This window comes from Perca flavescens, chromosome 17, assembly GCF_004354835.1.
Source record: "Perca flavescens isolate YP-PL-M2 chromosome 17, PFLA_1.0, whole genome shotgun sequence".
Classification (NCBI taxonomy): Eukaryota; Metazoa; Chordata; class Actinopteri; order Perciformes; family Percidae; genus Perca; species Perca flavescens.
The window spans coordinates 8,536,335-8,560,634 of record NC_041347.1 but is presented as its reverse complement, the minus strand read 5'-3'; the positions used below and the strand labels follow the sequence as shown (position 1 = coordinate 8,560,634).

The following is a 24,300-nucleotide window of genomic DNA, read 5'->3' as shown; positions in this document are numbered from 1 at the left end:
ATAGCAGATGAACTTTATTGATGTATTTTGTGTTTTGATGTCTTAGAAAAAGAGACTGCTGCATGAGACAGCTCAAATGACCTGGAACTGTAAATGATTTTGTGTTGATAAGGGGCAGACATTACAAGTTTTACTTCTTTCTCCTCCTTTTCATTCATGTTAAATGCTGTCGTTGCATTTGTTTTAAATTAATGAAATAAATAAAGAAAAAAAAAAATTAATTTCCTTTTGATGGAATGGTGCTCTGTTTTTATGGCATTTTTGTGAAATTATTATTTAAACAGAGTTTTAAGCAGAGAGGTGACAGGAAATGAGAGTAGGAAGAAGCTCAGAGCAACATGCAACAAAGGTTCCCGGTTTGCTTTTCATGGTCAGCACCCAAAACCTCAAGGCCACGGGGCGACCCCACACCCTGACATTCTATTATATTGCTGAGTGGAACTTTATGTAGGAGGGAGTAATATAGCACTGCTCATGACATGATGCAGGCAGGCAGAAACACGCTCATGGGCAAATGTTGCTGCTGGTAACAGAAAATAAAGACATTTGTACAGCAAGACTCTTCAAAAAACTATCTACCTTTTTTGATTCTTCACAGAAACATGTTCTATTTTCTCACATGACAGACAGTGAATAACAAACGTATCAACAAAATCATTGGTCCATTGTGTTCTCCTGCTGCTCCTGGACACGCTTGGTCAGTTTGGCTATTTGATCTCTTCATGATGTAGCACTCTTAAACAAAGGCCAATCAAGACATAGTTAACAAGGTCTGTTGGAAATCCCTCTTTAAAATATGAGTTTGTGTGATTGGTTACTAATAGAGTTAAGCCTTGAGATTATAAAGTACTAGCCTGACAGAAACTGTTGGCATTGGCAGTGTAGAACAAATGCTACAAAAATAAAATGATATATAACTTTACATAATTTTTACATTTTACATTTTGTAACAGAAAGAAAAGAATTATAAAATTTATGAATAATATATTCATATATTGAATTTGCATGGATGGCACAAATAGTATAAATTATTGTGATAGTGGACATGAAATATGATCTACGATTTTGAATACTGCAGTGATTGAATATTAATGTGGGTTGGACTTTAAAGGCTGTATGTAACCAACAGATGTCATTTTCTGTTTTTAGGGTATTTTCAATGATTCAATTCAACCATTTTCAATAATTGTGCATCACGTGCCAAGGTCTGTTTCAAACTAGTGGAGCGATCTGCTTTAACAGCCTTAATTCAAGATCTTGTCTCTATGAAATTATAACATTCTATGAATAGATGAGAATGGTTCCAGCTGTCAGAAACAGATGCAGAGTGTGTGGAAGCTGCAGGTCTGACTCAGTGATCCAACAAAGACGTATCTGATTGCCTACAGACGTAACACAACTTGTCAAAAATGTAAACTATTGATGCTGCTCTCAGTCATTAACTCTTCCTACACACGCTTCGTTTTTTTTTACCTTTAAACTATTATTTTATATCCATTATGTTTTAAAGGAAAAATCAATAGAAACGTGTATTATATATTAGATGCATTTTATGTCATTAAAATACTTAATATATGATATGGTGTGTTTTAGAAAAGAATGAAAGGTATTTCAAAGGGTGCTCTGGAAATGATTGGGATGATAATGACACACACACACACACACAGACAGTTTTCAGAGCATCAGCAGCAGTAACACACTGGGTTATATTGAACATTAGACAGAGTGTTTGAGCTGTGATGACACTGCTTGGTGATCAGAAACAGGGCTCAACGCAAATCGTCTTATTAACAACATCATTTAAAACATCACTATCCCACATTATCATACGTCCCCCTTTTCCAAACCACATTTCCTAAGGTGGGACACTAGGGAATGTAGTAATAATGATGTTTCTTTTGGCTCTTGGAGGAATTTGATATCGTAATAACAAATATTGGAGGGGACACTTTTCCTTTCTCATATTGGGGATGACGTGAGCCCGTCCCCGGCGGCGATTACGCGCTTGCAGCCTATAGGCTACGAGAATGAGTTTTGGAAAATGACAGAATTACCATCAATAGGCTACAGTGTATTTGAATAGCCTACCTACTGTCTGTTGTTACTTTATCACCTGGACTCTACTCAAGTTGAAATACACACTTTACTTAAGAGAGTATATCACTAGGCCTATTATGGGATGTTATCTCTCGGCCAGCGTCAGGTGCAGGGTTAGCGATATATGTATGACCTGAGCTCACATCTGATTTTGTAGTTTTTCAGTCATTCGATATTCAATTTGAAAGTTAAATGTAAAAATAATAATAATGTTCACTTTGGTAACCTGCCACTTGCACTATATTCCAGACATATGGACACATGGTTATGAGGGGTTTGATGGAGGGTTGGTCCGCACACAGCGCTGATCTCTGGACAGACCTGGGGAACTGGACTACCTGTTGCGCAAAGAAGAAAAGAAACTCTTTGCAGAGATGTAAGAGATGAGAAAAGTAGAGTGTACCTACCGACTACAGTCAGCAGCATGTTATCCAAGAGCAGAGCGACGAAAACAATGAAGAGACTCAGTTTCCTCGATTGTCTCTCCTCTCGGAGCCATTTGATCAAACTAAACTGCCGAAGCGCATCCAGTCTCCCCATGGTGATAGTCCCGAAAAGAGCAGGGTAACAGAACGGACGACAGAAGCTCCTGGAGAGACACAAGTGCCAACGATTGGTCAGTAACTTTAACAAATAACCCTCCCAATCTATGTGAAGTGGTGGATAAACTGCTGAGAATGTGAGGCGGAGCGCTGCACAGCATGCATCTTACCTGGGATGCGCAGGGGGCCAACAGCAGCGGCAGCAGCGCGGCTGGGAGGACGGGATGCTGTCTTTCTACTGACTGGAGCCACCGCTGACGTCACTCACCCTGTATGTGTGTGGGTCCCCGTCAGACCTACCTTCACACATTCAAGCCGCAACTAGATTAGATCAGCTCAAACAATGGACAACACACACAAAGCCTAACGCTCGGCTGTAATGATGATGGATCAATACTGAGCTGATGCCACCGTGTGACACTGCTTGGTGATCAGAAACAGGGCTCAACGCAAATCGTCTTATTAACATCATAATTTAAAACATCACTATCCCACATTATCATACGTCCCCCCTTTTCCAAACCACATTTCCTAAAGTGGGACACTAGGGAATGTAGTAATAATAATAATAATAATAATAATAATAATAATAATAATAATAATAATAATACATTTTATTTGTTGGCACCCTTTAAGACACCCAATGACATCTTACAAAACAATGAAAACAGTAATATAAGCAATTTGTCTAAAATATGACAAGCTATACATTTTGATACAAATGTATAGTTTACACATACATACATTAAACTGTTTTTGGATGGACAAACATTTCATAAGAACATTAGGCCAACAAATGGATAGAATGTTTTCAGCTGGATGTGCGTCCCCTTCTTCTTCCTTTGTGTTGGTGTTCTAACCTCTGGTGGATTTGTGAGGACTATGGTTAACTGCTCCTCAGATCTCTGCAGGGTAAATCCAGACAGCTAGCTAGACTATCTGTCCAATCTGAGTTTTCTGTTGCACAACTAAAACAACTTTTGAACGTACACATGTTCCACCAAAACAAGTTCCTTCCTGAGACTATTTAGCAGAGGTACCGATGCTCCGTGTGGTGCTTAGCACCACCCAAGACGATTGTGATTGGTTTAAAAAAATGCCAATAAACCAGAGCACGTTTTTCTCCCATCCCAGAATGCTGTGTGGACTAGCCAGACCTTCCACCACAGCGCTGTGGAGGAACGAGGAGCATCTGATTGGAAGACCTCAGTGCTTTGACAGGTGTGTGGACATGTAAAAACTCCAACAAATAAGAAGGAGACAACCCATTTAAGATTTTGAAAACAATTAATACAAATTTAAATTAAATCCTGAAACAAACAGGAAGCCAGTGAAGCATGGCCAAAACCGGTGTAATGTGGTCGCGCTTTTTGGTCCCTGTTAAAAGTCGAGCTGCTGCGTTCTGGACTAACTGTAACCGACGAAGGGATGACTGATCCAGTCCAACATAAAGAGTTACAGTAGTCTAGTGCATATAATAAATGCATGTATGACTCTTTCAAAGTCTTTGCGTAGCAGGTAGGGCTTGATCTTAGCCAAAAGTCTCAGCTGGAAGAAACTGGTTTTAACAACAGAACTAATCTGTTTGTCAAATTTAAATTGAAGGCAGAGGCAAAGCACAGCACAGGTACACGTCATCATCATCATCATCATCATCATCATCATCATCATCATCATCATCATCATCGCCTCTGGCTAACCCCTCTCATGCACTGGAAAAAAAGTTTCTAAATCGAACATGATTTGTTAAAGTTAACTCTATCCAAATGTATTGTAGCCATCAGTTCCTTGTTGTGTGTGTGTGTGTGTGTGTGTGTGTGTGTGTGTGTGTGTAAATACAGTTGTATGTTGAAATAATTTGCATTGACGAAAAAGGCAGAGTCAGATTTCTGTACTCAAAATTGTCTATATTGAGTATAAAAACTTAGAACGTACCAATTTTACCCAAAATGAATGACTCTGTGCATTTGCTATAAACAGATTTGACAGAGGGATCAAAAATCTTAACCTCTACATCAACAGCAGTGGATTCAACCACACAACTATGCAAAACACAATGTTTTCAAATTGTTGTAAATTCTGCATACAGTGCAATGGTTTTACATATAAAGTAACCTTGCACTAACCATTTTCACAGTGTAACAATTGGAGCATATATATACTTCAAAACATATCTTCATAGTGGACTTCGAACAGCAAAGACATTTATAATACTTCAAACATATCTTCAGTGGACACAGCAAAGACAATTATAGTACTCTTTTCACATTAGATTTAAAAGTGCAAATACAAAATACTGTGCAAAACAGAGCTCTCCTGAGAGCAAATAAAAAAAAATAACACCATTTCCCTGAAAAAGTCTAAATCAAACATGGCCCAAAGTATTTATCAGTGTTTTAAGTCCCCAACGTCTCCTTCCAGGCAGTGCTGCCCGGAAGGCGGTTAGGTTTTGGTTAAAATAGTTAGGGTTGATTGATAGGTTGTAATTAAGTTTACTCCTAAGCTTAAAGGGTAACTTCAGTTTTTTTTCAACCTGGACCCTAGTTTGTGTGTAAGTGACTGATGTGAACAATCTTTGAAAATTGGTCCAGCATTGAGCAAGATCCCTGTGAACGTGGTTCTGCTCCGCACCCTGCTATGCCCTGCTACACGCTGCTATGTCCTGCTACACCCTGAAATGCCCTGCAGTGCCCTGCTACACCATGAACTACTACAACTACTATTGTGACTATTATTGCCACTGGTCATCACACCCCCTACCGGCACCTTCAGACACTGCCTACCAAGAGCCTGGATCTGTCCGAGGTTTCTCCCTAAAAGGAAGTTTTTCCTCACCACTGTTGCAGTAAAATGCTTGCTGTTGGGGCAATTACTAGAATTGCTGGGTCTTTATAAATTATAGAATGTGATCTAGACCTACTCTATCTGTAAATTGTTTTGAGGGCTGCAATGTTATTTAGGGCAACTGTGCATGGTCAGTTAGCGTCTACCAAAAGTACTGTTTTTGCCGCTGACAGACTCAGATTATTATTCTAAGTGTCTGACAACATTATGGAAAGGATCCCTACAGAGATAGAGCTTTTTGTTAAAGAGTAAGATCCTAAACAGTACTTTTAGTCTGGTAGAGTTTGGTGATGGTGATTTTGGGGCTGATTCATGTTAAACAAAAAGGATCTTACTCTTTAACTAAAAGTTCTATCTCTGTAATGTTGTACGACAATTAGAATATTAATCTGAGACTAGCAGTGGCAAAAACAGCACTTTGTGGATTGAAGGTGTGCAATTCTCCTATATTTTACATTGAAGCTTGTTTGGCAGCTGCCCACTGCAGCCATCTCGCTTTATACTGGATCAATGTCGAAGATTGGTGTTCCCATCAGTAAAAAGAACATAGGAAAATAGGGTCCAGGTTGAAAAACTTGAAGTTACCCTTTAAATTCTGCACTCTGTTTTCAAAGTAGTTTTACAAATGACAAAAAAAAATATCAACCCTGTGTACATTTTTTCCTGAGGAATGAGAGAGAATAAGAGAATTTTTTTCCTCGAAAACTCTTAAAATTGTTTTCATAATGGCTTCACAAGGGAAAGAGCGGTCCATCTGGTATAGCAGAACCAAAGAGGTCTGTTGGTTTATCGCTGACAGCTCAGGCTTTAATAAAAGAGCCTGTTTTCAGTGAGCTAATTTGTTTGCTTTGTTTGCAAAAGGTTATTTCCATGCAGTTCCATGCAAATTCTGTCCAGTTAATTCAAACAAACAAAACGGTATATCCATACCAACGATGCCTTTAGGGACAACTGTCACTTTCACTGGAAGAGTCTGTTTTTTAGAGCGAGTGCTGTGTTGGAAAGTTTCCCTCCTTCAAGGTCCATGAAAATCTTTTGGATTACCTTAAAAGGTATAACAACGGTCAGCAGGGTAGCTGAAGTTCAGGGAATTAACAATAATTTGGAGGGCCCCCTGCAGTGACTCTGAGGACCACTTAGGGGTCCCGGACCCCCTGTTGAAGATTTCTGCCTTCAAGGACAATTCTGATGTCCTCTGGTTCATCACTTGAAGCATGTTCTTTAAGAACATAAATCCCAACAGTGGTGTCTTCAATGGCCTCATTGATGGCATCTTCCCTGTTAAAAACACAAAAAGCCAGTAAATAAGACCAATCGAGAAAAAAATATAAATAAAGAAAATACATTGAAAATAATCACATACCCACCACAACTAGCCAGTCTAAAGCAAGTTTATAGTCGCTAACGAAAATGAATGAAATAACGAAAACTAGGTGGGAGAAAACATTATCGTTAACTGACATAAAAATAAAAATGAGGCATTACAAAAAAACCATAACTAAACTAAAACTGTAATGTCTGTTTGCAAAACTAACTAAAACAAAATAAAATGATCGAGTAAATGTCCTTAATCTTATCTTTCCGACCATGACATTTCCCGTAGACATGTATAACTTCCGACTGGGAAACCAGAAATTCCGACATTCCACATCAAATTGAACACAACATGTGCACCTCGCCTGGCATCATGGCGGTACCGAAAGTCGGAAGAAAGCGGCCGTCCTATTTGATTATGACTGTTTCAGACAAAAGCAAGTGCCTCGCAGTGGAAGGTGGTAAAATATGTGGACAATTTATTAAAGGGAAAAATTCCACAAATTTGAAAATAGCCTACATTTGAGAAGCGTGCACAAGGAGGCTAACCTAGCTTACCTTAACAAGGTAAAGGAGAACGCAAAGGTCCCTTTCCCCGAAACAGAAGCTAACCCCGGTAACGTTACAGGCATGGATGTATGGGGCCAGGGCCAGGCAGCATGATGGAGACAACAGCAGGACAGAGAACACTACAGGAGGGCTTTCACCGGCGACCCGATAGTTGCTGGTTAGTAAATACACAGGAACACCACAAGCAGGAGGAAGCGTGGGTTAATATGTGTATTGATACTGGGATGTCTACACAACTGCGTAAGTCGAATGACTTCAAAAAGTTTGCCACTTTACTCGAACCAAAGTTCAAAACACCTGTTGATGTCTGTCTTTTTTAGTCTGTTGGCTATTTAGGTTTTTTTTCCTGGAAGATGTCACTTACACATTTTGCACTTACTGCTGCGTCTTGTGTAGACTGTTTAGCTACAGGTGCTCATCATATGTACATTGTTTGTACTGGTGTTATTGTTGAATACATTGTGAAAACATATTTCTAAAATTGTATGATGTTTTTGTTGAGTTATTATTACACAATACTTTCTCTGACCTTTTTGAATCCCCCGACAAATAACCCATATTACAAAAAAAGACTAAAACTGAGACTAAAACTAATAAAAACTAAACTAAAACTAAGCATTTTCAAAAAATAAAAACTAGACTAAACTAGCAAACCCGCTTTAAAAACTAATTAACACTAAACTGAATTTGAAAACAAAAAGTAAAAACTAAATAAAAATAAAAACTAATGAAAAATGCAAAACTATAATAACCTTGGTCTAAAGTTACGTCTCAGATTTGTTAAGTATTGATTGTATAATGCTATGTTCTGTTTGAACATTTTAATAGATTATCAAAATTATAAATCAATACATTTTCTATAAATCAATGAAACATTTCAGCCAAAGTGATCAATCATGAGAACAAAAAGGGAGTAGTAAGCACACAACACATACCACATATCTTCTATCTATATTCACCCATAAATACAGACTCTCATCCAGCATCTATATCATCACACTGACAGAATTGTTTTTATTAGCGTCTTAGTTTAGCACTTTTGCTTCATTTTGAAGTCAACTACTGGTGTACACTGTCGTATATTGCTCTAAGAATATTACAACATGGTTCCTACAATGGTAGCCTTGCTGTCAGCTCCAAGTCACTTAGGAAAGAGATTGACAGTAAAGACAAAGAAAGACACAAATATAAAGATAAGTAAGAAAATAAATAAATAGTGGAAAGGTTAAAACTGAGACAAAAATATGAATATACTGTAGTGGGAGAAAGATGAAAAATAAATAGATGTAGGACCTTCCTTGCTTTCTGTAGAATATTTATGCCAATAAATTGTGGTAAGTAAAATATTTTAACCATTTTTACATAACCTTTCCACAATTCAAAAATCTTAATGTATTTCAATAGCACGGTCACAATTCTTAAGGTATCTAGGTTTTCTGGTCCGGGGGCCCCTAGGATCTACATCAGGCATTTGTGCAATGATTGTTTTGAGCCTTTCCCCTAGCTGTCCTCTCTTTTCGAACAGCTTCATCAGGTCGTCCGAGTGGAGGTCAAGCTGAGACAGAAACTTGGATTGAAGTGGGACAGTGGTGATTCTATTGAATAAATTAAAAGTTTGGCTAAAATGTACCTTATGAATTAAAATGTGAACTTTCCTTTTACTGCTTATTATTTAAAAAATTTAATTTCAGACATGTTTAGGATCTGCGGAAACCCTGTGATATAATTAAGAAATATAGTAGGTTAGAACAAGTATTGCATTATATGCAGGAAGAATTTAAGAAGCTGCACAATCTCATAACCATAATTAACGGAGACAAAAGCAAATCATCATACCCCTCTAACTCCGTTGCTAGCTCACCTTGTATTTCAATATGCCTTCGTAAAGTCACCATGCAGGCTGATCCAATATTGTAGTCAACAAGTGGATAAGTATCACTGAGTTCACTAGGTGCTACAAAAGCGTATGTACAGATGTGTGGATGGCTGTTGGCTCTTTCACAATGTTAAATACACTCTCATGTAAAATACAGATTTGGTTAATTTTACTAAATTCAGGCAATCCGCCTGCTGCTCTGTGGGCGAGTATCATTCCCTTCTTATAGGTTATGCCCTTAGTAGGGCCCTATGATTTCCGCAATGCGGAAAACACAGACGGAATTTTTCATTTTAAAACAAGCGGAGAAAGGTCTCAACAACAGGCAGACAGGTCTCTACCTAAACCGTGGCCAAATGGCACAGCCTGTTGCCTAGTAACCATACGTCATCATGTTCATGTTGAGTTTGTTGCGAGGGAAAAAATGTTGAAGCGAGTGGCGCCTCCCAATAAGACAACGGTGGCAAAAAATTTTAGAAACTCTGAATTAACTGCTAAAGACTGGGCTGAACAATACCCCAACGACTACTATGAGTCTGGACAATGACTGCTTTGTAAGTTTTGTCAACATACTGTTGACTGGACCCGCAAAGACACATGTAACGACCATTTGAAATCAAAAGTTCATCTCAAGAACAAAGCTAAATCTACAGCGGGCAAATCCCTCCAGGTTACCATTGACTAAATCAAAAAATGCAAGGCGTGAGTTTGTGGAAGATTTTGTTGAAATGTGTGCTGAAGCTGACATACCGTTAGAGAAAATGAAGAGAATATGTCTGTTTCTTGTTAAACATTGCAAGCAGGGAGGCGCGCTCCCAGAAAACGCCAGCAGCCTCAGGCAGAGCCACCTGCCGTGAGTCTTTGACCAGCACGTGCAAAAAGTGCTGCAAGAGATCCGTTAAAAGAAAATCTTGGTTGTTGTCGACGAAACCTCTGACAACCGAGATCGCAGTGTCCTCAACATTGTTACAGGTGAGCATCCAATTAGCTTTTATTTAGGTAATTTTGAATGTGCTTTGCTGAATGTGTCATTGAGTTTTTAAAGGTCAATACTGCTTAGAGGAGAAAAGAAAACAAGCAAATCCAAAAAATCCAAAAGTAAATGTACTTTTCTTATATAGCGCTTTTCTAGTCTGAAGGACTACTCAAAGCGCTTTTACATGGTACAGGAACCACTCACCATTCACACACATTCATACACTGTGGCCGAGGCTGCTGTACAAGGTGCCACCTGCTCATCATCATTCACACACATTTACACAACAACTTGGGGTTCAGTGTTTTGCCCAGGGACACTTTGACATGGGACTGCAGGGCCAAGGATCGAACCACCAACCTTCCGATTGGCAGGCAACCGCTCTACCACTGAGCCACAGCCGCCCAAAAGGGCTAGAAATAAATCAGAAAACACGGAATTTGAAAAAAAATAAAACGGAATTTGAAAAAAAAAATAAAACGGATTTCATAGGGCCCTACCTTAGCTGTCACACACTGTGCAAGGTGAACCCCAGGTGTGTCTGGGAACTTTTGCCTGATGGCTTGTGCTATCATCTCTTTGAGAAAGTCTACTGGTAGTAGATACAGCTGAGACCTCTAGGTCAGGCTTGCTAAGACATGGAGAGCTCGGACGGTAAGCAATCATCTGATACTTCGAGGCTAATGAGAGGGGCACATTCTTGAAGCAGCTTAGCCTCAACGCGCATTGTCCACTGGCTGACAACTGGACCAAACAGCCTAAGCATCTGATGGTAGCATTCCAAATAATGGTGTTTTGGTCGCAGCCTGGTGTCAGGGAATAACTCTTTGTATCTCTGCCGATGCCCTATGATTTTACCTTCTAAAAATGCAAGCAAGTCAACACTATGCACAGGGGCAACAACAGAGAATCTTTGGGACACTACATGAGGTTTGTTAGTCTTGTCAACCCATTTGTAGGGAAACTTCAGAATGGCATTGTTCAGGTCACCTAACGTGAAAAGCTTTCTGGACATAAGCACCGTTAAGCATTGAGCTAGATCGACTGGGATTATACCCTCAAAAACAAGATCACGTTGATAGCCAAAGATGATGTGAAAATGAGACAGGTGTTTTGTGAAGACGCATTCTTTTTTCACCCCACAACAATGTGTACCTGTGTGGGCTTGTTTGACATGGGCTTGATGAAGCTCCTTTGTTCTCAGACTGAATGCACCAGATGTTGTCAGAATGTAGCTGAAAATCAGTGATGACTTTATTAAGGATTTTTCTGATTTTATTGCTGCTATAAGGACAAATTATGATAAGATTCTAATTGTTGGTGATTTTAATGTACACGTTTGTTGCCCTTCAAAAGCTATGGCGAAAGAATTTTTAGATTTGATTGATGGTTTTAACTTAATTCAACATGTTACAGGATCCACACAAATACATGGGCATTTATTGGATCTTGTATTGTCTTATGGGATGCCTATTGAGAATGTATTAGTGTCTGATGCTATTTTTTCGGATCATTGTCCTGTCATGTTTGATTTCGTTTTTAACGATTTAGTAAAACCACCCGCTCTCGTGCATTATGGTCGCACTCTTAAAACCGACACCTCCTCGTGTTTTTCTTCTTCTTTTGCTGCTCATGTGCAAGCAAACAGTAGCTCCGCTGCCTCTGATACAGAGCAATTAACAAATGTTTTTTTGTCCACCTGTTCTGAGGTTCTGGACACTGTAGCTCCAATAAGAGCATTTCGCCCTAGATCAAAGCCTGAGCCATGGAAATGTGAAGCCACGCGCGCAGCCAGGCAAGAGTGTAGAAGGGCAGAGCGCCGGTGGAAAAAGGATGGGCTGCAGGTCTCTTATCAGATTTTACAGGACAGCTGGAGAAACTATCAAAAAATTGTCAAGATTAAACAAATACAATATTTTTCAGAAATAGTTTCTCAAAATGTCAACAATCCACGTGTTCTTTTTAAAATCATTGGGTCTGTGTTGAACCCTCCACAATCCACTTCTATTGAATCTTCACCTGATACTACAATATATTGCCCCAATCTTTGAACCTTTCTGTAAACATGCATTGTTCAGCTACTTTTTGTCAGTTTGAGCCAGTTTCAATGCTATTTCTTACAATGATTATCAATCAAATTAAATCCTCCACATCCCATATGGACCCTGTCGTCCCTACACACTTTTTTAAGGATGTATGGGAAACGATTGGCTCTCATGTTGAGGAAATTACAAATAGTAGCCTATCTTCTGGAGTTGTGCCTGCATTTTGTAAAAAAACAGTAATTGAGCCACTGATTAAGAAAGCAGGACTTGAGTCCGCAAATGTTGCAAATTATCGTCCTATTTCAAAGCTTCCTTTTTTATCAAACATTTTGGAAAAATGTGGTTTTGTGCAGCTGCAGTCTTTTCTGGAGGCACATGGCATCTTAGATACTTTTCAGTCAGGTTTTAAAGTATTTCATAGCACTGAGTCGGCACTTTTAAAGGTTTTTAATAACCTATTTTTAATGACAGATTCTGGTGATTCAGCCATTTTAGTGCTTTTAGATCTCACTTTCGACACAGTTGACCACAAAATTCTTTTATCCCGTTTGGAAAACTGTGTGGGAGTCAGGGGGACTGCCCTAAAGTGGTTTGAGTCATATCTTTCAGGGAGATGCTTTTTTGTTAAAATGGGGGACTCCACTTCATCAACTGCGCCTTTGAACTGTGGGGTCCCCCAGGGATCAATTCTTGGTCCTATACTTTTTGCATTGTACCTTCTCCCACTAGGAACAGTCTTTAAAAAGCATGGCATCTCATATCATCTTTATGCTGATGACTGTCAAATTTATATGCCAATCGGAAAACATGAGGGCAGCCCCCTGACATCCCTACTTGACTGTTTAAATGACGTCAAAGAGTGGTTGGCCCAAAAATTTTTTAAACTAAATAAGAGTAAAACTGAGATTATGCAGTTTGGCCCCACTAATCCAATGATAGATTTGGGCCCCCTAAATGTCTCTGTGCAACCTGTGGTAACTAACCTTGGGGTAAAAATAGACAGTGATTTTAAATTTAATAAACAAATAAATGCAATAGTGAAATCTAGTTTCGATCATCTTCGCCTTTTAGCCAAAGTTAAACCGTTTTTGTCTTTTAGCAGTTTTGAACAAGCTATACATGCTTTTATTTCTTCTCGTTTGGACTATTGTAATGCATTTTATATTGGTATAAATCAAAACGCACTCTCACGCTTACAGTTAGTCCAAAACTCTGCGGCCCGATTTTTAACAGGAACCAAAAAGCGTGCGCATATAACTCCAATTCTTGCCTCATTGCATTGGCTCCCTGTTAGTTTTAGGATTGATTTCAAGATTTTATTGTTTGTTTTTAAAGCTGTGAATGGACTGGCCCCAACATATATTTCGGACCTCATCCAAATTTATATGCCAGCACGGACACTGAGATCAGAGGGCCAGCACCAGCTTGTGGTCCCTAAATCAAGACTTAAGACTTGGGGGGACAGGTCCTTTTCTGTGGTTGGACCTAAACTCTGGAATGCCCTGCCCCTCCATGTCCGAACTGCCCCTACAGTAGAGTGTTTTAAGGCACGTCTAAAGACACACTTTTGTTCTTTGGCTTTTAACTCTGTGTGAGTTATGTGGTCCACTGTGGTGTTTATTCTTTCTTTTATTCTTTCTATATATATATATATATTTTTTATGTTCTGAGTCTTCTGTGCAGCACTTTGGAAACTTTGTGTTTGTAAAATGTGCTATAGAAATAAAGTGGATTGGATTGGATTGGATTGTAATACTGCTTACGCTGATATGCAGTACTTAGAGGGCCACCTTTTTGTATGGACCTTTGCACAGGATTACCAGAACAAATTGTATTAACAGTTTCTCTAATTATAAGTGCATCGAGAGGGATTTTTCGCTGATGAAATATTTCACTACAATGCTACACGATAACAGAACAGGTGCAGAACCAATCAAATTATAGAGTTCTCCAAAAAAACATTGACAGCTCAGCTTGGCACATGGAACAAATGCTCTAACTGCTACACTACTGGTCAAAAGTTTTAGAACACCCCAATTTTTTCAGGTTTTTATAGAAATTCATGCAGATCAGTGTCTTATTGTACTCTGAAATGAAAGAATAGAACAAATGAACAATTTAAGTTAAAAAAGAAATCATGGAATCAATTTATAAACCAAAATGTATTCGACATTTTTGACTCATCAAAGTAGCCCCCTTTGGTAGATATAACAGCTGAACACACTCGTGGCATTCTTTCTACAATGGAAATCAAATATTCTTCAGAAAGTTCTTCCCAACTCTGTTGCAGAAGTTCCCATAAATGTGTGGCACTTGGAGGTTGCTTTGCTTTCACTTTTCTGTCCAGTTCATCCCAAACCAGCTCATTTGGGTTTAAGTCTGGGGATTGTGCTGGCCACTCCATGTTTTTAAGCTTACCATCTTGTTCTTTTTTGCTAAGGCAGTTCTGGCATAGCTTGGACTTATGTTTTGGGTCATTATCTTGCTGTAGGATGAGGGTTAGGGTTAGGGTTTCACCTACTCCACGGCATACAAAAATCTTGCGTGATGAACTGAAGATTTCTAAAATCATTATAGTCCATAGCACCTTCTTCCAGTCTTCAGTAGTCCATTGAAGATGTTTCTTGGCCCAGGCAAGCCTCTTTTTCTTATTCTGACGTCTTAGCAGTGGCTTTCTTGCTGCAACTGGACCTATCAAACCTGCAGCTCCAAGTCTTCTCTTTCCAGTTGAAACTGAGACTTGCTTATTACAACCACTATTAAGCTGTGCTTGAAGCTGTTGTCCTGTGAGCCGCCTATCACGCAAGCTGTTGACTCTCAGAAACTTGTCTTCTGATTGTGTTGTGGCTTTGGGTCTGCCAGACCTCTTCCTGTCAGAGTTTCCTCCAGTTTCTAAGTGCCTTTTGATGGTCAAGAATACTGTACTCACTGACACCTTGACTTTCTTCGCAATTTCTCTGTAGGAAAGACCAACGTTCTTTAGCGTTATGATGGTCTGTCTCTCTTCCATTGTTAATTGCCTTTTTCCCGCCATTTTTATGGCAACTCACTACTTTCTGCAGTACAATACTGTTCAAATAATGCTCACGAGGGTATGGTACCACAGTGTGTTCCAACAATACTTTTATACAAACAGAGGGGGTTGGAAGTAATCCAGACAAGTTGGAACACCTGTGGGAATTGTTAGCACCAACTTTCAAAGTTTGATCAACCTCCATTGCTGCAGAACAGCTTTACATTGTTAACCCATTTCTTGTTCCCTGAAAAAGGCCTTTTTGTAAAATACTGAAATGTACATTATTTTTCATTATTTTTCCTCCACCTCCTTTCCTCGCACTTCCCGGTGAGCCTACAATACCCTGGAATCGCTGGCATCAGTCTTGTGAAACGTACCTTCAAGCTACGGGACTAGCCTACGTGAGTGCAGCTCGGAAAACATTGCTGAGGCACTGTTTGAGAGTCGAGGGGCAACGTGTACTGGAGATGCTAACTGGCAATCGACAAATACGGACTATGCAGGAACAGTGAAACTTTTGAAAGACCAGTTTGCTGCCCCACAGAGTGCTTTATTGAGACGGTTTATGTTTAGGCAACGGCATCAACTCCCGGGTGAGTCCGTCCATCAGTAAGTCTCCAACCTGAAAGGTTTAGCCAGCCATTGTAAATTTGGCGACGAGATGATACACTGACACTACACAGTCTAAAATCAGGGAGACGTTGCTACTCGAATCAGATGATTTGACACTAGCTAAGGCTGTTGCCATTGCGTTCCAAATTGAAAGTGCAGCGGAATGTGCAGCTAAATTAAAGACAAAATCACCATTAAGCCAAGCAGTATGTGTAACAGATTGGTTTGTCTGTTAATTTTAAACAAATCTAGATTTCCGGCCACACCAACACAGCAAGAAAGACACATGAAATGTATAAAAAAATTGTTTTTTATTATTTTAAAAGTTAAAGTTTAAAATGACAATATTAAAATGACATCTCCTCAAAAAACCCGGGGAGACAATAAAACCATGGATTGTCCAGTGTTCTGTCCCAGGGTGAAACAATACCCGAGTCCAGTCCAGCCTGGAGTCAGCTCCGTGTTTCCCCTGTCGCCGGCACAGAATGTCTTGCCTCAGCGGTGCTTCGAATAGCCTATTCCAATCCAGAGATCCATGACCAGGAATACCGTGGTGCCGTTCTGCTTCTGTCAGTGGAGAAATGTAAAATCAATGGGTAGCCTGCTCGTAGCCCGGCAACTTTAAAACAGTCTCGGGTGACTAGAGTGACGACTTTCCTTTCCTGTACTTCATGTGGGCTCATCAACAATACTGCCGTATCCGCTGCTCTGCCGTCGGCCCCTGGATCTGGCACCTTCACAGAAATGAGCAACAACTAAAATTACTCCTTTAACTCAAATGCTAAAAGCATACACCAGACATCAGACATCAGTGTGGGAAAAAAGGAGCACTCTTTGTGAGCGTTGACACTGCAGAGTCTGGGAGTCGGCTCCACCAGGGCACAGGAGATCCTGTCAGCAGCAACACAGAGGGAAAAGAAGATCAGCAAACCAGGCTGCTACAGCAAACAATATAGAAAAATCACAGCAAACAATATAAACTAAGGTTACCCATCAATCACACTGCTCCTACTGGTTTTATATTATATGACATATGCATAAGTGCACAATCAAAGGAGCAGCAGCAGCAACAGCAGCAGCCATCTAGCGCTGGTTTGGATGTACCAGACACAGGCCCAGACCCAGTCATGCATCTCACAAGACAACAAGGGGCACGTCAGCGTCAAAGGCAGCTTTCCTGTGGTAACTGTGGATCAAACACTCATATCACCAGAGCCCAGAACTGCCCAGCTACTGACCAAACATGTCGTAACTGTGGAAGAAAAAAAACACTTTGCGAAAATGTGTTGCTCTGCTCCCTCCAGGTCAGATGGACACACTCCCTGTGATTCACCCACCATAATTCGCCATGTAACGTGGATCCCATGCAGTTCAAGTCATGTACAGTGAATATAGACACAGTGGCCCTCATTTATCAACCTAACGTAGAAACCAGCGCAGATATGAGTGCAGAAATCATCTTACGACAGGCTTCACATGTGATTCATGAAAAGTTCGTATCACATTAATCAGAGCGTAAGAATTATTTAAGAAACATTGATAAATGCAGCGGCTGGAAACGATCATCATTTAAATATCACGCCCCAATATATTCTGGGTTTTGAGGCCTCGCCCCTACAATTTACGACATGGCGAGACGTAATCCGGCTGAGAAGCGGAACTTTTCAGAGGTGGAGATTGAAACCCTGATATCTCCGGTTCATTTGCACTAACGTGTGTACTCTTTGGCAGCCTGAAAACTGGTATTAAAGGCTGTAGAAAGAATGCGGGATGAAAAGAGATCACTGATGCGCTCAACAGTGTTGCCGTAGTAAATCGGACTCCAGGTGAAGTTTAGCCTATTTAATTTATACATCCTTGACATATGTATAATATAGTCCTAATAGTAATATACAGGCTTCTATATTTAAATAAACACACGGTAGCAGAGTTCATGCAGTGTCTTTTATTTTACTCGTGTTTTTTTTTCATGAGTCAGAACGAGGCAACAGCCCTCCGCCCTCCGTGCTGGACCACCACCCCTGTCTCTTGACAGCAGAGGGGCTGGAAAAACAAGCCAAAATAACCTGAAGAATAAATAAAAATGTTGTGCATTCCCTGCAGCAGCAGGGGCGGGCTTGTGGTTGTATTTTCATACGCTTCGTGGATCTGATTGGTTGATTTGGCCCGTCTATCACCAACATAGGTGATAAACAGATGGTTCCTCCAATCAGCTAACCAGTATTTCCGCCCCTTCCCAAAAGTTCTCCAACGGAAAGTTCCCAGATGGATATGCCGAGCAAATGCGAAGCAATCCATCTGGCGGAGTCAGGTTACAAATATGGGACGTTTTACGAAAATTGATGGCTTATTGCAAATTTGATAAGACTGTGTGTCTGAGTTCAGCTGCCGGTGCTGCCTGTGTTGCTGCCTCGCTGCACGGCCTGCCTTCCTCCACAGACCCCGGCCTGCAGCTCCCCTCTTCCTGCTAGCTAAATGGCCCGTGTGTGAGTGATAGCGCGGTCAGCGAGCTTGTTACACCAGCAATCTCTTACAACAGTTCCAGTTAATCTTGGCTGGCTGTCAGCATAACTAGCTATATTTACAGTTTGAATTTTGTCACGCCACTTATACCACATATCTCTAAAGGTCTTATAAAGCTAACAACGGTGTCCGATTTCAAGTTAATGAATTTTTGTGAACAGTGGGGGTTTCGTTAGCTATGACTGTCCCTTCAATCCTAGCTATGTGTAGCTAGCTACAAATCACGGATAGTTAGCTTCATTTTTGGCGTAATTTCTGTATATTTACAGTTTGAATTTCATCACGCCACTTATACAAGATCTCCCTAAAGGTCTTATAAAGCTAACAACAGTGTCCGATTTCAAGTTAATGAATTTTTGTGAACAGTGGGGGTTTCGTTATCTATGACTGTCCCTTCAATCCTAGCTATGTGTAGCTAGCTACAAATCACGGATAGTTAGCTTCATTTTTGGCGTAATTTTTGTATATTTACAGTTTGAATTTCATCACGCCACTTATACAAGATCTCCCTAAAGGTCTTATAAAGCTAACAACGGTGTCCGATTTCAAGTTAATGAATTTTTGTGAACAGTGGGGGTTTAGTTAGCTATGACTGTCCCTTCAATCCTAGCGATGTGTAGCTAGCTACAAATCCCCGATAGTTAGCTTCATTTCTGGCGTAATTTCTGTATATTTACAGTTTGAATTTCATCACGCCACTTATACAAGATCTCCCTAAATGTCTTATAAAGCTAACACGGTGTCCAATTTCAAGTTAATGAATATTAGTTAATTTTAGAGGAATTCTAGGAGGAGCTAGCTCTCATTGATAGAGCTATATCTATCAATGAGACTCGCGGACAAGCGGCGTTTATTTCCCCAATCGTTTGTTTAAATAACTCAACACATTATAATTATACACATTAAAAGATTAACTGGAACCTGTGGTAAAAGATTGCTGGCGTAACAAGCTCGCTGACCGTGCTCTCACGCACACACACCGGGTATTTAGCTAGCAGGAAGAGGGGAGCTGCAGGCCCTGGAGCTCTGTAAGAGCACCAGTGTTTAGTAGTCCATTATCCTAAAACCGGTGACTTTGCGCGGGTATGGAGTGCTGTGGGCTGCCAGTCGTGACGGAGCTCCAAGTGCCTCAGAGCAGGCCGGGGTGTGTAAAGGAAGGCAGGCCAAGCGGCGAGGCAACCACACAGGCAGCACCGGCGCTGAACTCCGACACACAGTCGGACAAAATTTGCAATTAGCCATCCATTTTCGTAAAACGGCCCATATTTGAGCATTACATAGTTGATTTCTCGCATAAAAAAGTTTCAGAAGTGAATTTTGTAATGGAATAGCAGAGATCTGCGCGACCTAGATTTCGGAAGACTACCTGATCTCAGGTCAGTTGTGTAGCCTATGTAAATGTTGGGGCGTAACTGTTCTCTTAATACACCCATGGGCTGACAAAGGTTCCGGTTTTTGGGAGGTTGATGTCAACTTCCAGCTTTGTTGGGATTCGCCCATTTTCAGCGGCAGTTTCAAAATATGAGATTTTCATAGTAAAGGGGTGTCAGTGGGACTTTGAGTTTCTATGTATGTCCTATTTACCCACCGAACTGTCGTTATTCAACTATGACAGAGTAAAATCAGTTTTGCATTCTATCACCCCTTTAAGTTAATTTAGTAATTTGAATCCAAACAGTATGCTAGCAAACAGTCTCCACAGTCTATGTCCACAGCTAAAGGAAGTGTTGCAAAAGTCAAGGCTGTGCCCTTTGTGATGCAGAGAGCACATATGTGAAGCTGCATTGACCAATTCCAGAGGTTGTAATCACTGCCATTTGTGCTGCTACGCGTGGGTTGCTGCCCAGTTCTACTTGTGATGTACTAAGATTTTGATATGAAGAGTGCCTTGGACCTTTTTTCTCTTTAGAAATCAATATCATGGTCTGCCTGGTTAGCTCACCTGGTAGAGCAGGTGCCCATGCGTATACAGAGGTTTACTCCTCGACGCAGCGGCTGTGGGTTCAACTCGGCCTTGTGGCCCTTTGCTGCATGTCATTCTCTCTCTCTCTCTCTCCCCTTTTAAGTCTAAGCTGTCCTATACAAATAAAGGCCTAAAATGCCAAAAAAATAGGAATAAGTATCAATCTCAAATATCCTTTCGGTCCCGGTGATATTACATATATATATATATATAAACGACAGCCTTTTCAAGGCATTTGAGAAGGAAGGAGTGGTAGCATGCAAGCTCCCAAATTGACACTTGTCTGAGAAATGGAGTTTTGGATAATGTTCAGCTTTGGCAGCTTTACCTATGCTAAAATATACAGTGACTGAGGAAGCCTAGTGACGAGTCCATAGCAACCAGTGTTGAATTTCTTATTACCCAGTGTGCTTTGTTGAATGGTCTCAATGTTTTATTGTTTTATTTCATGTGAATACTAGTTTACTAGAGGAGTAACTTAGTATTTGAAGTAATGCAGTAATGCAGGAAGTGTGCATGTAGTTTCCATGCTTATTGTGTTTCCACAACGTAAGTGAGTAAATCTACTGAAATGGCCCCCACACCATAACAGAGGAGTGGGATGTATAAGATGAGAATGCAGAGGTTTAGTCACATATGTCATGGCTGTAAAAAAAACAATGGTCATCTGTATATCCTTGCCAAGCGCAAACCAGTACAGAAGGCATAAATAAATTGTTGGGGAAGGTCGCCTCTTTTTTCCTAATCATTTTGAAGGGTCAACCAAAATGTATTGCTTGTGAAGGGAGGGACAAGTGTATTTTGATTAAAGATCCCAAAGCTCCTCCAGTGGCCCCTGAAATGAATAATAAACGCTCCCTTAGTGTTATTTCTTACGACTGTTTTTGAAAAACATTACGATTTTAGAATTGTGGAAAGGTTATGTAAAATGGTGACATTTTTACTTACAATGATTTATTGGCAAGAACAGCATACATATTGTCCAGAACGCAAGGAAGGTCCTACATCTATTTATTTTTCATCTTTCTCCCACTACAGTATATTCATCTTTTTTTCTCAGTTTTAACCTTTCCACTATTTATTTATTTTCTTACTTATCTTCATATTTGTGTCTTTCTTTGTCTTTACTGTCAATCTCTTTCCTAAGTGACTTGGAGCTGACAGCAAGGCTAGTACCATTGTAGGAACCATGTTGTAATATTCTTAGAGCAATATGTACCCATACGACAGTGTACACCAGTAGTTGACTTCAAAATGAAGCAAAAGTGCTAAACTAAGACGCTAATAAAAACAATTCTGTCAGTGTGATGATATAGATGCTGGATGAGAGTCTGTATTTATATGGGTGAAGATCCAGAAAACCTTGTGCAGCAATATGTGGTATGTGTTGTGTGCTTACTACTCCTTTTTTGTTCTCATGATTGATCACTTGGGCTGAAATGTTTCATTGATTAATAGAAAATGTATTGATTTATAATTTTGATAATCTATTCAAATGTTCTGTTTCATAGCATTATACAATCAATACTAACAAATCTGAGATATGACTTTAGACTGTCTAGTTGTGGTGGGTATGTGATTATTTTCAATGTATTTTCTTTATTTATAAGTCATTATTTTAAAGTCGTCACATTATTTAAACAAGAAAACATAACAAGGTTAATTAGTTAAATTAATCGTAGCTACAGCACTCTATATCTTCTCACACTCAACTCCTGTTCTGTCAACATGTTTCTCTCTCTGTGATTTAATAGTCATTTATTTGTTTCTTGATTTGTCTTATTTTCTGGCCTTTTTTTAACAGGGCATGGATGAAGACACCATCAATGAGGCCATTGAAGACACCACTTTTGGGATTTATGTTTTTAAAGAACATGCTTCAAGTGATGAACCAGAGGCCATCAGAATTGTCCTTGAAGGCATCAAGGTGTTGCAAGATCTTGATAATGTAGCATTAGCTGTTGCTATGCTGTTTGGACTAATGTATGCCCTGAACTTCAGCTACCCTGCTGACCTTTGTTATACCTTTAAGGTAATCCAAAAGATTTTCATGGACCTTGAAGGAGGGAAACTTTCCAACACAGCACTCGCTCTAAAAAACAGACTCTTCCAGTGAAAATGACAGTTGTCCCTAAAGGCATCGTTGGTATGGATCTACCCTTTGGACTAGTTTTGTTTGTTTGAATTAACTAGACAGGATTTGCATGGAACTGCATGGAAATAACCTTTTGCAAACAAAGCAAAAGTTTGATCTCTGAAAACAGGCTCTTTTATTAAAGACTGATCGGTCAGCGATAAACCAACAGACCTCTTTGGTTCTGCTATACCAGATGGACCGCTCTTTCCCTTGTGAAGCCATTATGAGTTTTCGAAAACATTTTTCTCTTTGTTTTTTTTTTTTTTTTTTCATCATTTGTAAAACTACTTTGAAAACAGAGTGCACAATTTAAAAGGTTTTTCAACCTGGACCCTATTTCCCTATGTTCTTTTTACTGATGGGAACACCAATCTTCGACATTGATCCAGTATAAAGCGAGATGGCTGCAGTGGGCAGCTGCCAAACAAGCTTCAATGTAAATTATAGGAGAATTGCACACCTTCAATTTACATCCACAAAGTGCTGTTTTTGCCAATGACAGTCTCAGATTAATATTCAAATTGTTGTACACATTACAGAGATAGACCTTTTTGTTAAAGGAACTCGCCGACTTATTGGGAATTTAGCTTATTCACCGTAACCCCCAGAGTAAGACTAGTCCATACATACCCTTCTCATCTCCGTGCGTGCTGTAACGCTGTCTGATGGCTCCAGCATTAGCTTAGCCTAGCACAGATCCTGCAGGTAACTGGTTCCAACTAGCCTACTGCTCCAAATTGTGACAAAAGTGACAAAATAACTCCAACATGTTCCTATTTTTGTTGTGATTTGTAGAGTCACAGCGTGTACAAAAAACAACGTAACATGAGACACAGCCATCTTCTAACAGTAAACAAACCGGGAACTATATTCTCAGACAGGCTTGCTTCGAGCATATCACTCCGCCCAAGTACTATATTCTTCCGCCTGAGAATATAGTTCCCGGTTTGTTTACAGTTAGAAGACGGCTGTGTCTCATGTTACGTTGTTTTTTGTACACGCTGTGACTCTATAAATCACAACATGTAAATAGGAACATGTTGGCGTTATTTTGTCACTTATTGGGAGCAGTAGGATTACTGGAACCAGTTACCTGCAGGATCTGTGTTGGTCTGATGCTGCTGGAGCCGTCAGACAGCCTTACAGCACGCACGGAGATGAGAAGGATATGTATCGACTTGTCTAACTCTGGGGGTTACAGTGAATAAGTTAAATTTCCAATAAGTCGTCGTGTTCCTTTAAAGAGTAAGATCCTTTTTGTTTAACATGAATCAGCCGCAAAATCACCATCACCAAACTCCACCAGACTAAATGTACTGTATAGGATCTTACTCTTTAACAAAAAGCTCTATCTCTGTAGGGATCCTTTCCATAATGTTGTCAGACACTTAGAATAATAATCTGAGTCTGTCAGCGGCAAAAACAGAACTTTTGGTAGACGCTAACTGACCATGCACAGTTGCCCTAAATAACATTGCAGCCAGGTTCACAGCGATCTTGGTCAATGATGGACACATTTTCAAAGATTCACACAAAAACAGGAAAACAGGGTCCAGGTTGAAGAAAAAATGAAGTTACCCTTTAATCTTAGGCGTAAACTTAATAAAGCACTAGCTCTTATTTTGCCTTATTTACTTTGTGCCATGTTTGATTTAGACTTTTTCAGGGAAATGGTGTTATTCTTTTTTATTTGCTCTCGGGAGAGCTCTGTTTGTGATAACAGTTCACAGTATTTTGTATTTGCACTTTTAAATGTAATGTGAAAAGAGTACTATTATTTTCTGT

The 24,300-nt window shown here is 39.9% G+C and overlaps 1 protein-coding gene across 1 annotated transcript in view; it reads right to left on the bottom strand.

The window, feature by feature from the left end:
- The window catches only part of LOC114572385 (synaptic vesicular amine transporter-like), a 75,689-nt gene extending 72,826 nt beyond the window's left edge, over window positions 1–2,863 (bottom strand). Inside the window, exons 1-2 of the mRNA XM_028603996.1 lie at window positions 2,810–2,863; window positions 2,505–2,686 (exon numbers count right to left, since the gene is read on the bottom strand). Coding sequence (XP_028459797.1) covers window positions 2,505–2,637 — 133 coding nt within the window. The 5' untranslated portion in view covers window positions 2,638–2,686; window positions 2,810–2,863. The remainder of the gene's footprint in view (window positions 1–2,504; window positions 2,687–2,809) is intronic.
- Between the last annotated feature and the right edge of the window lie 21,437 nt (window positions 2,864–24,300).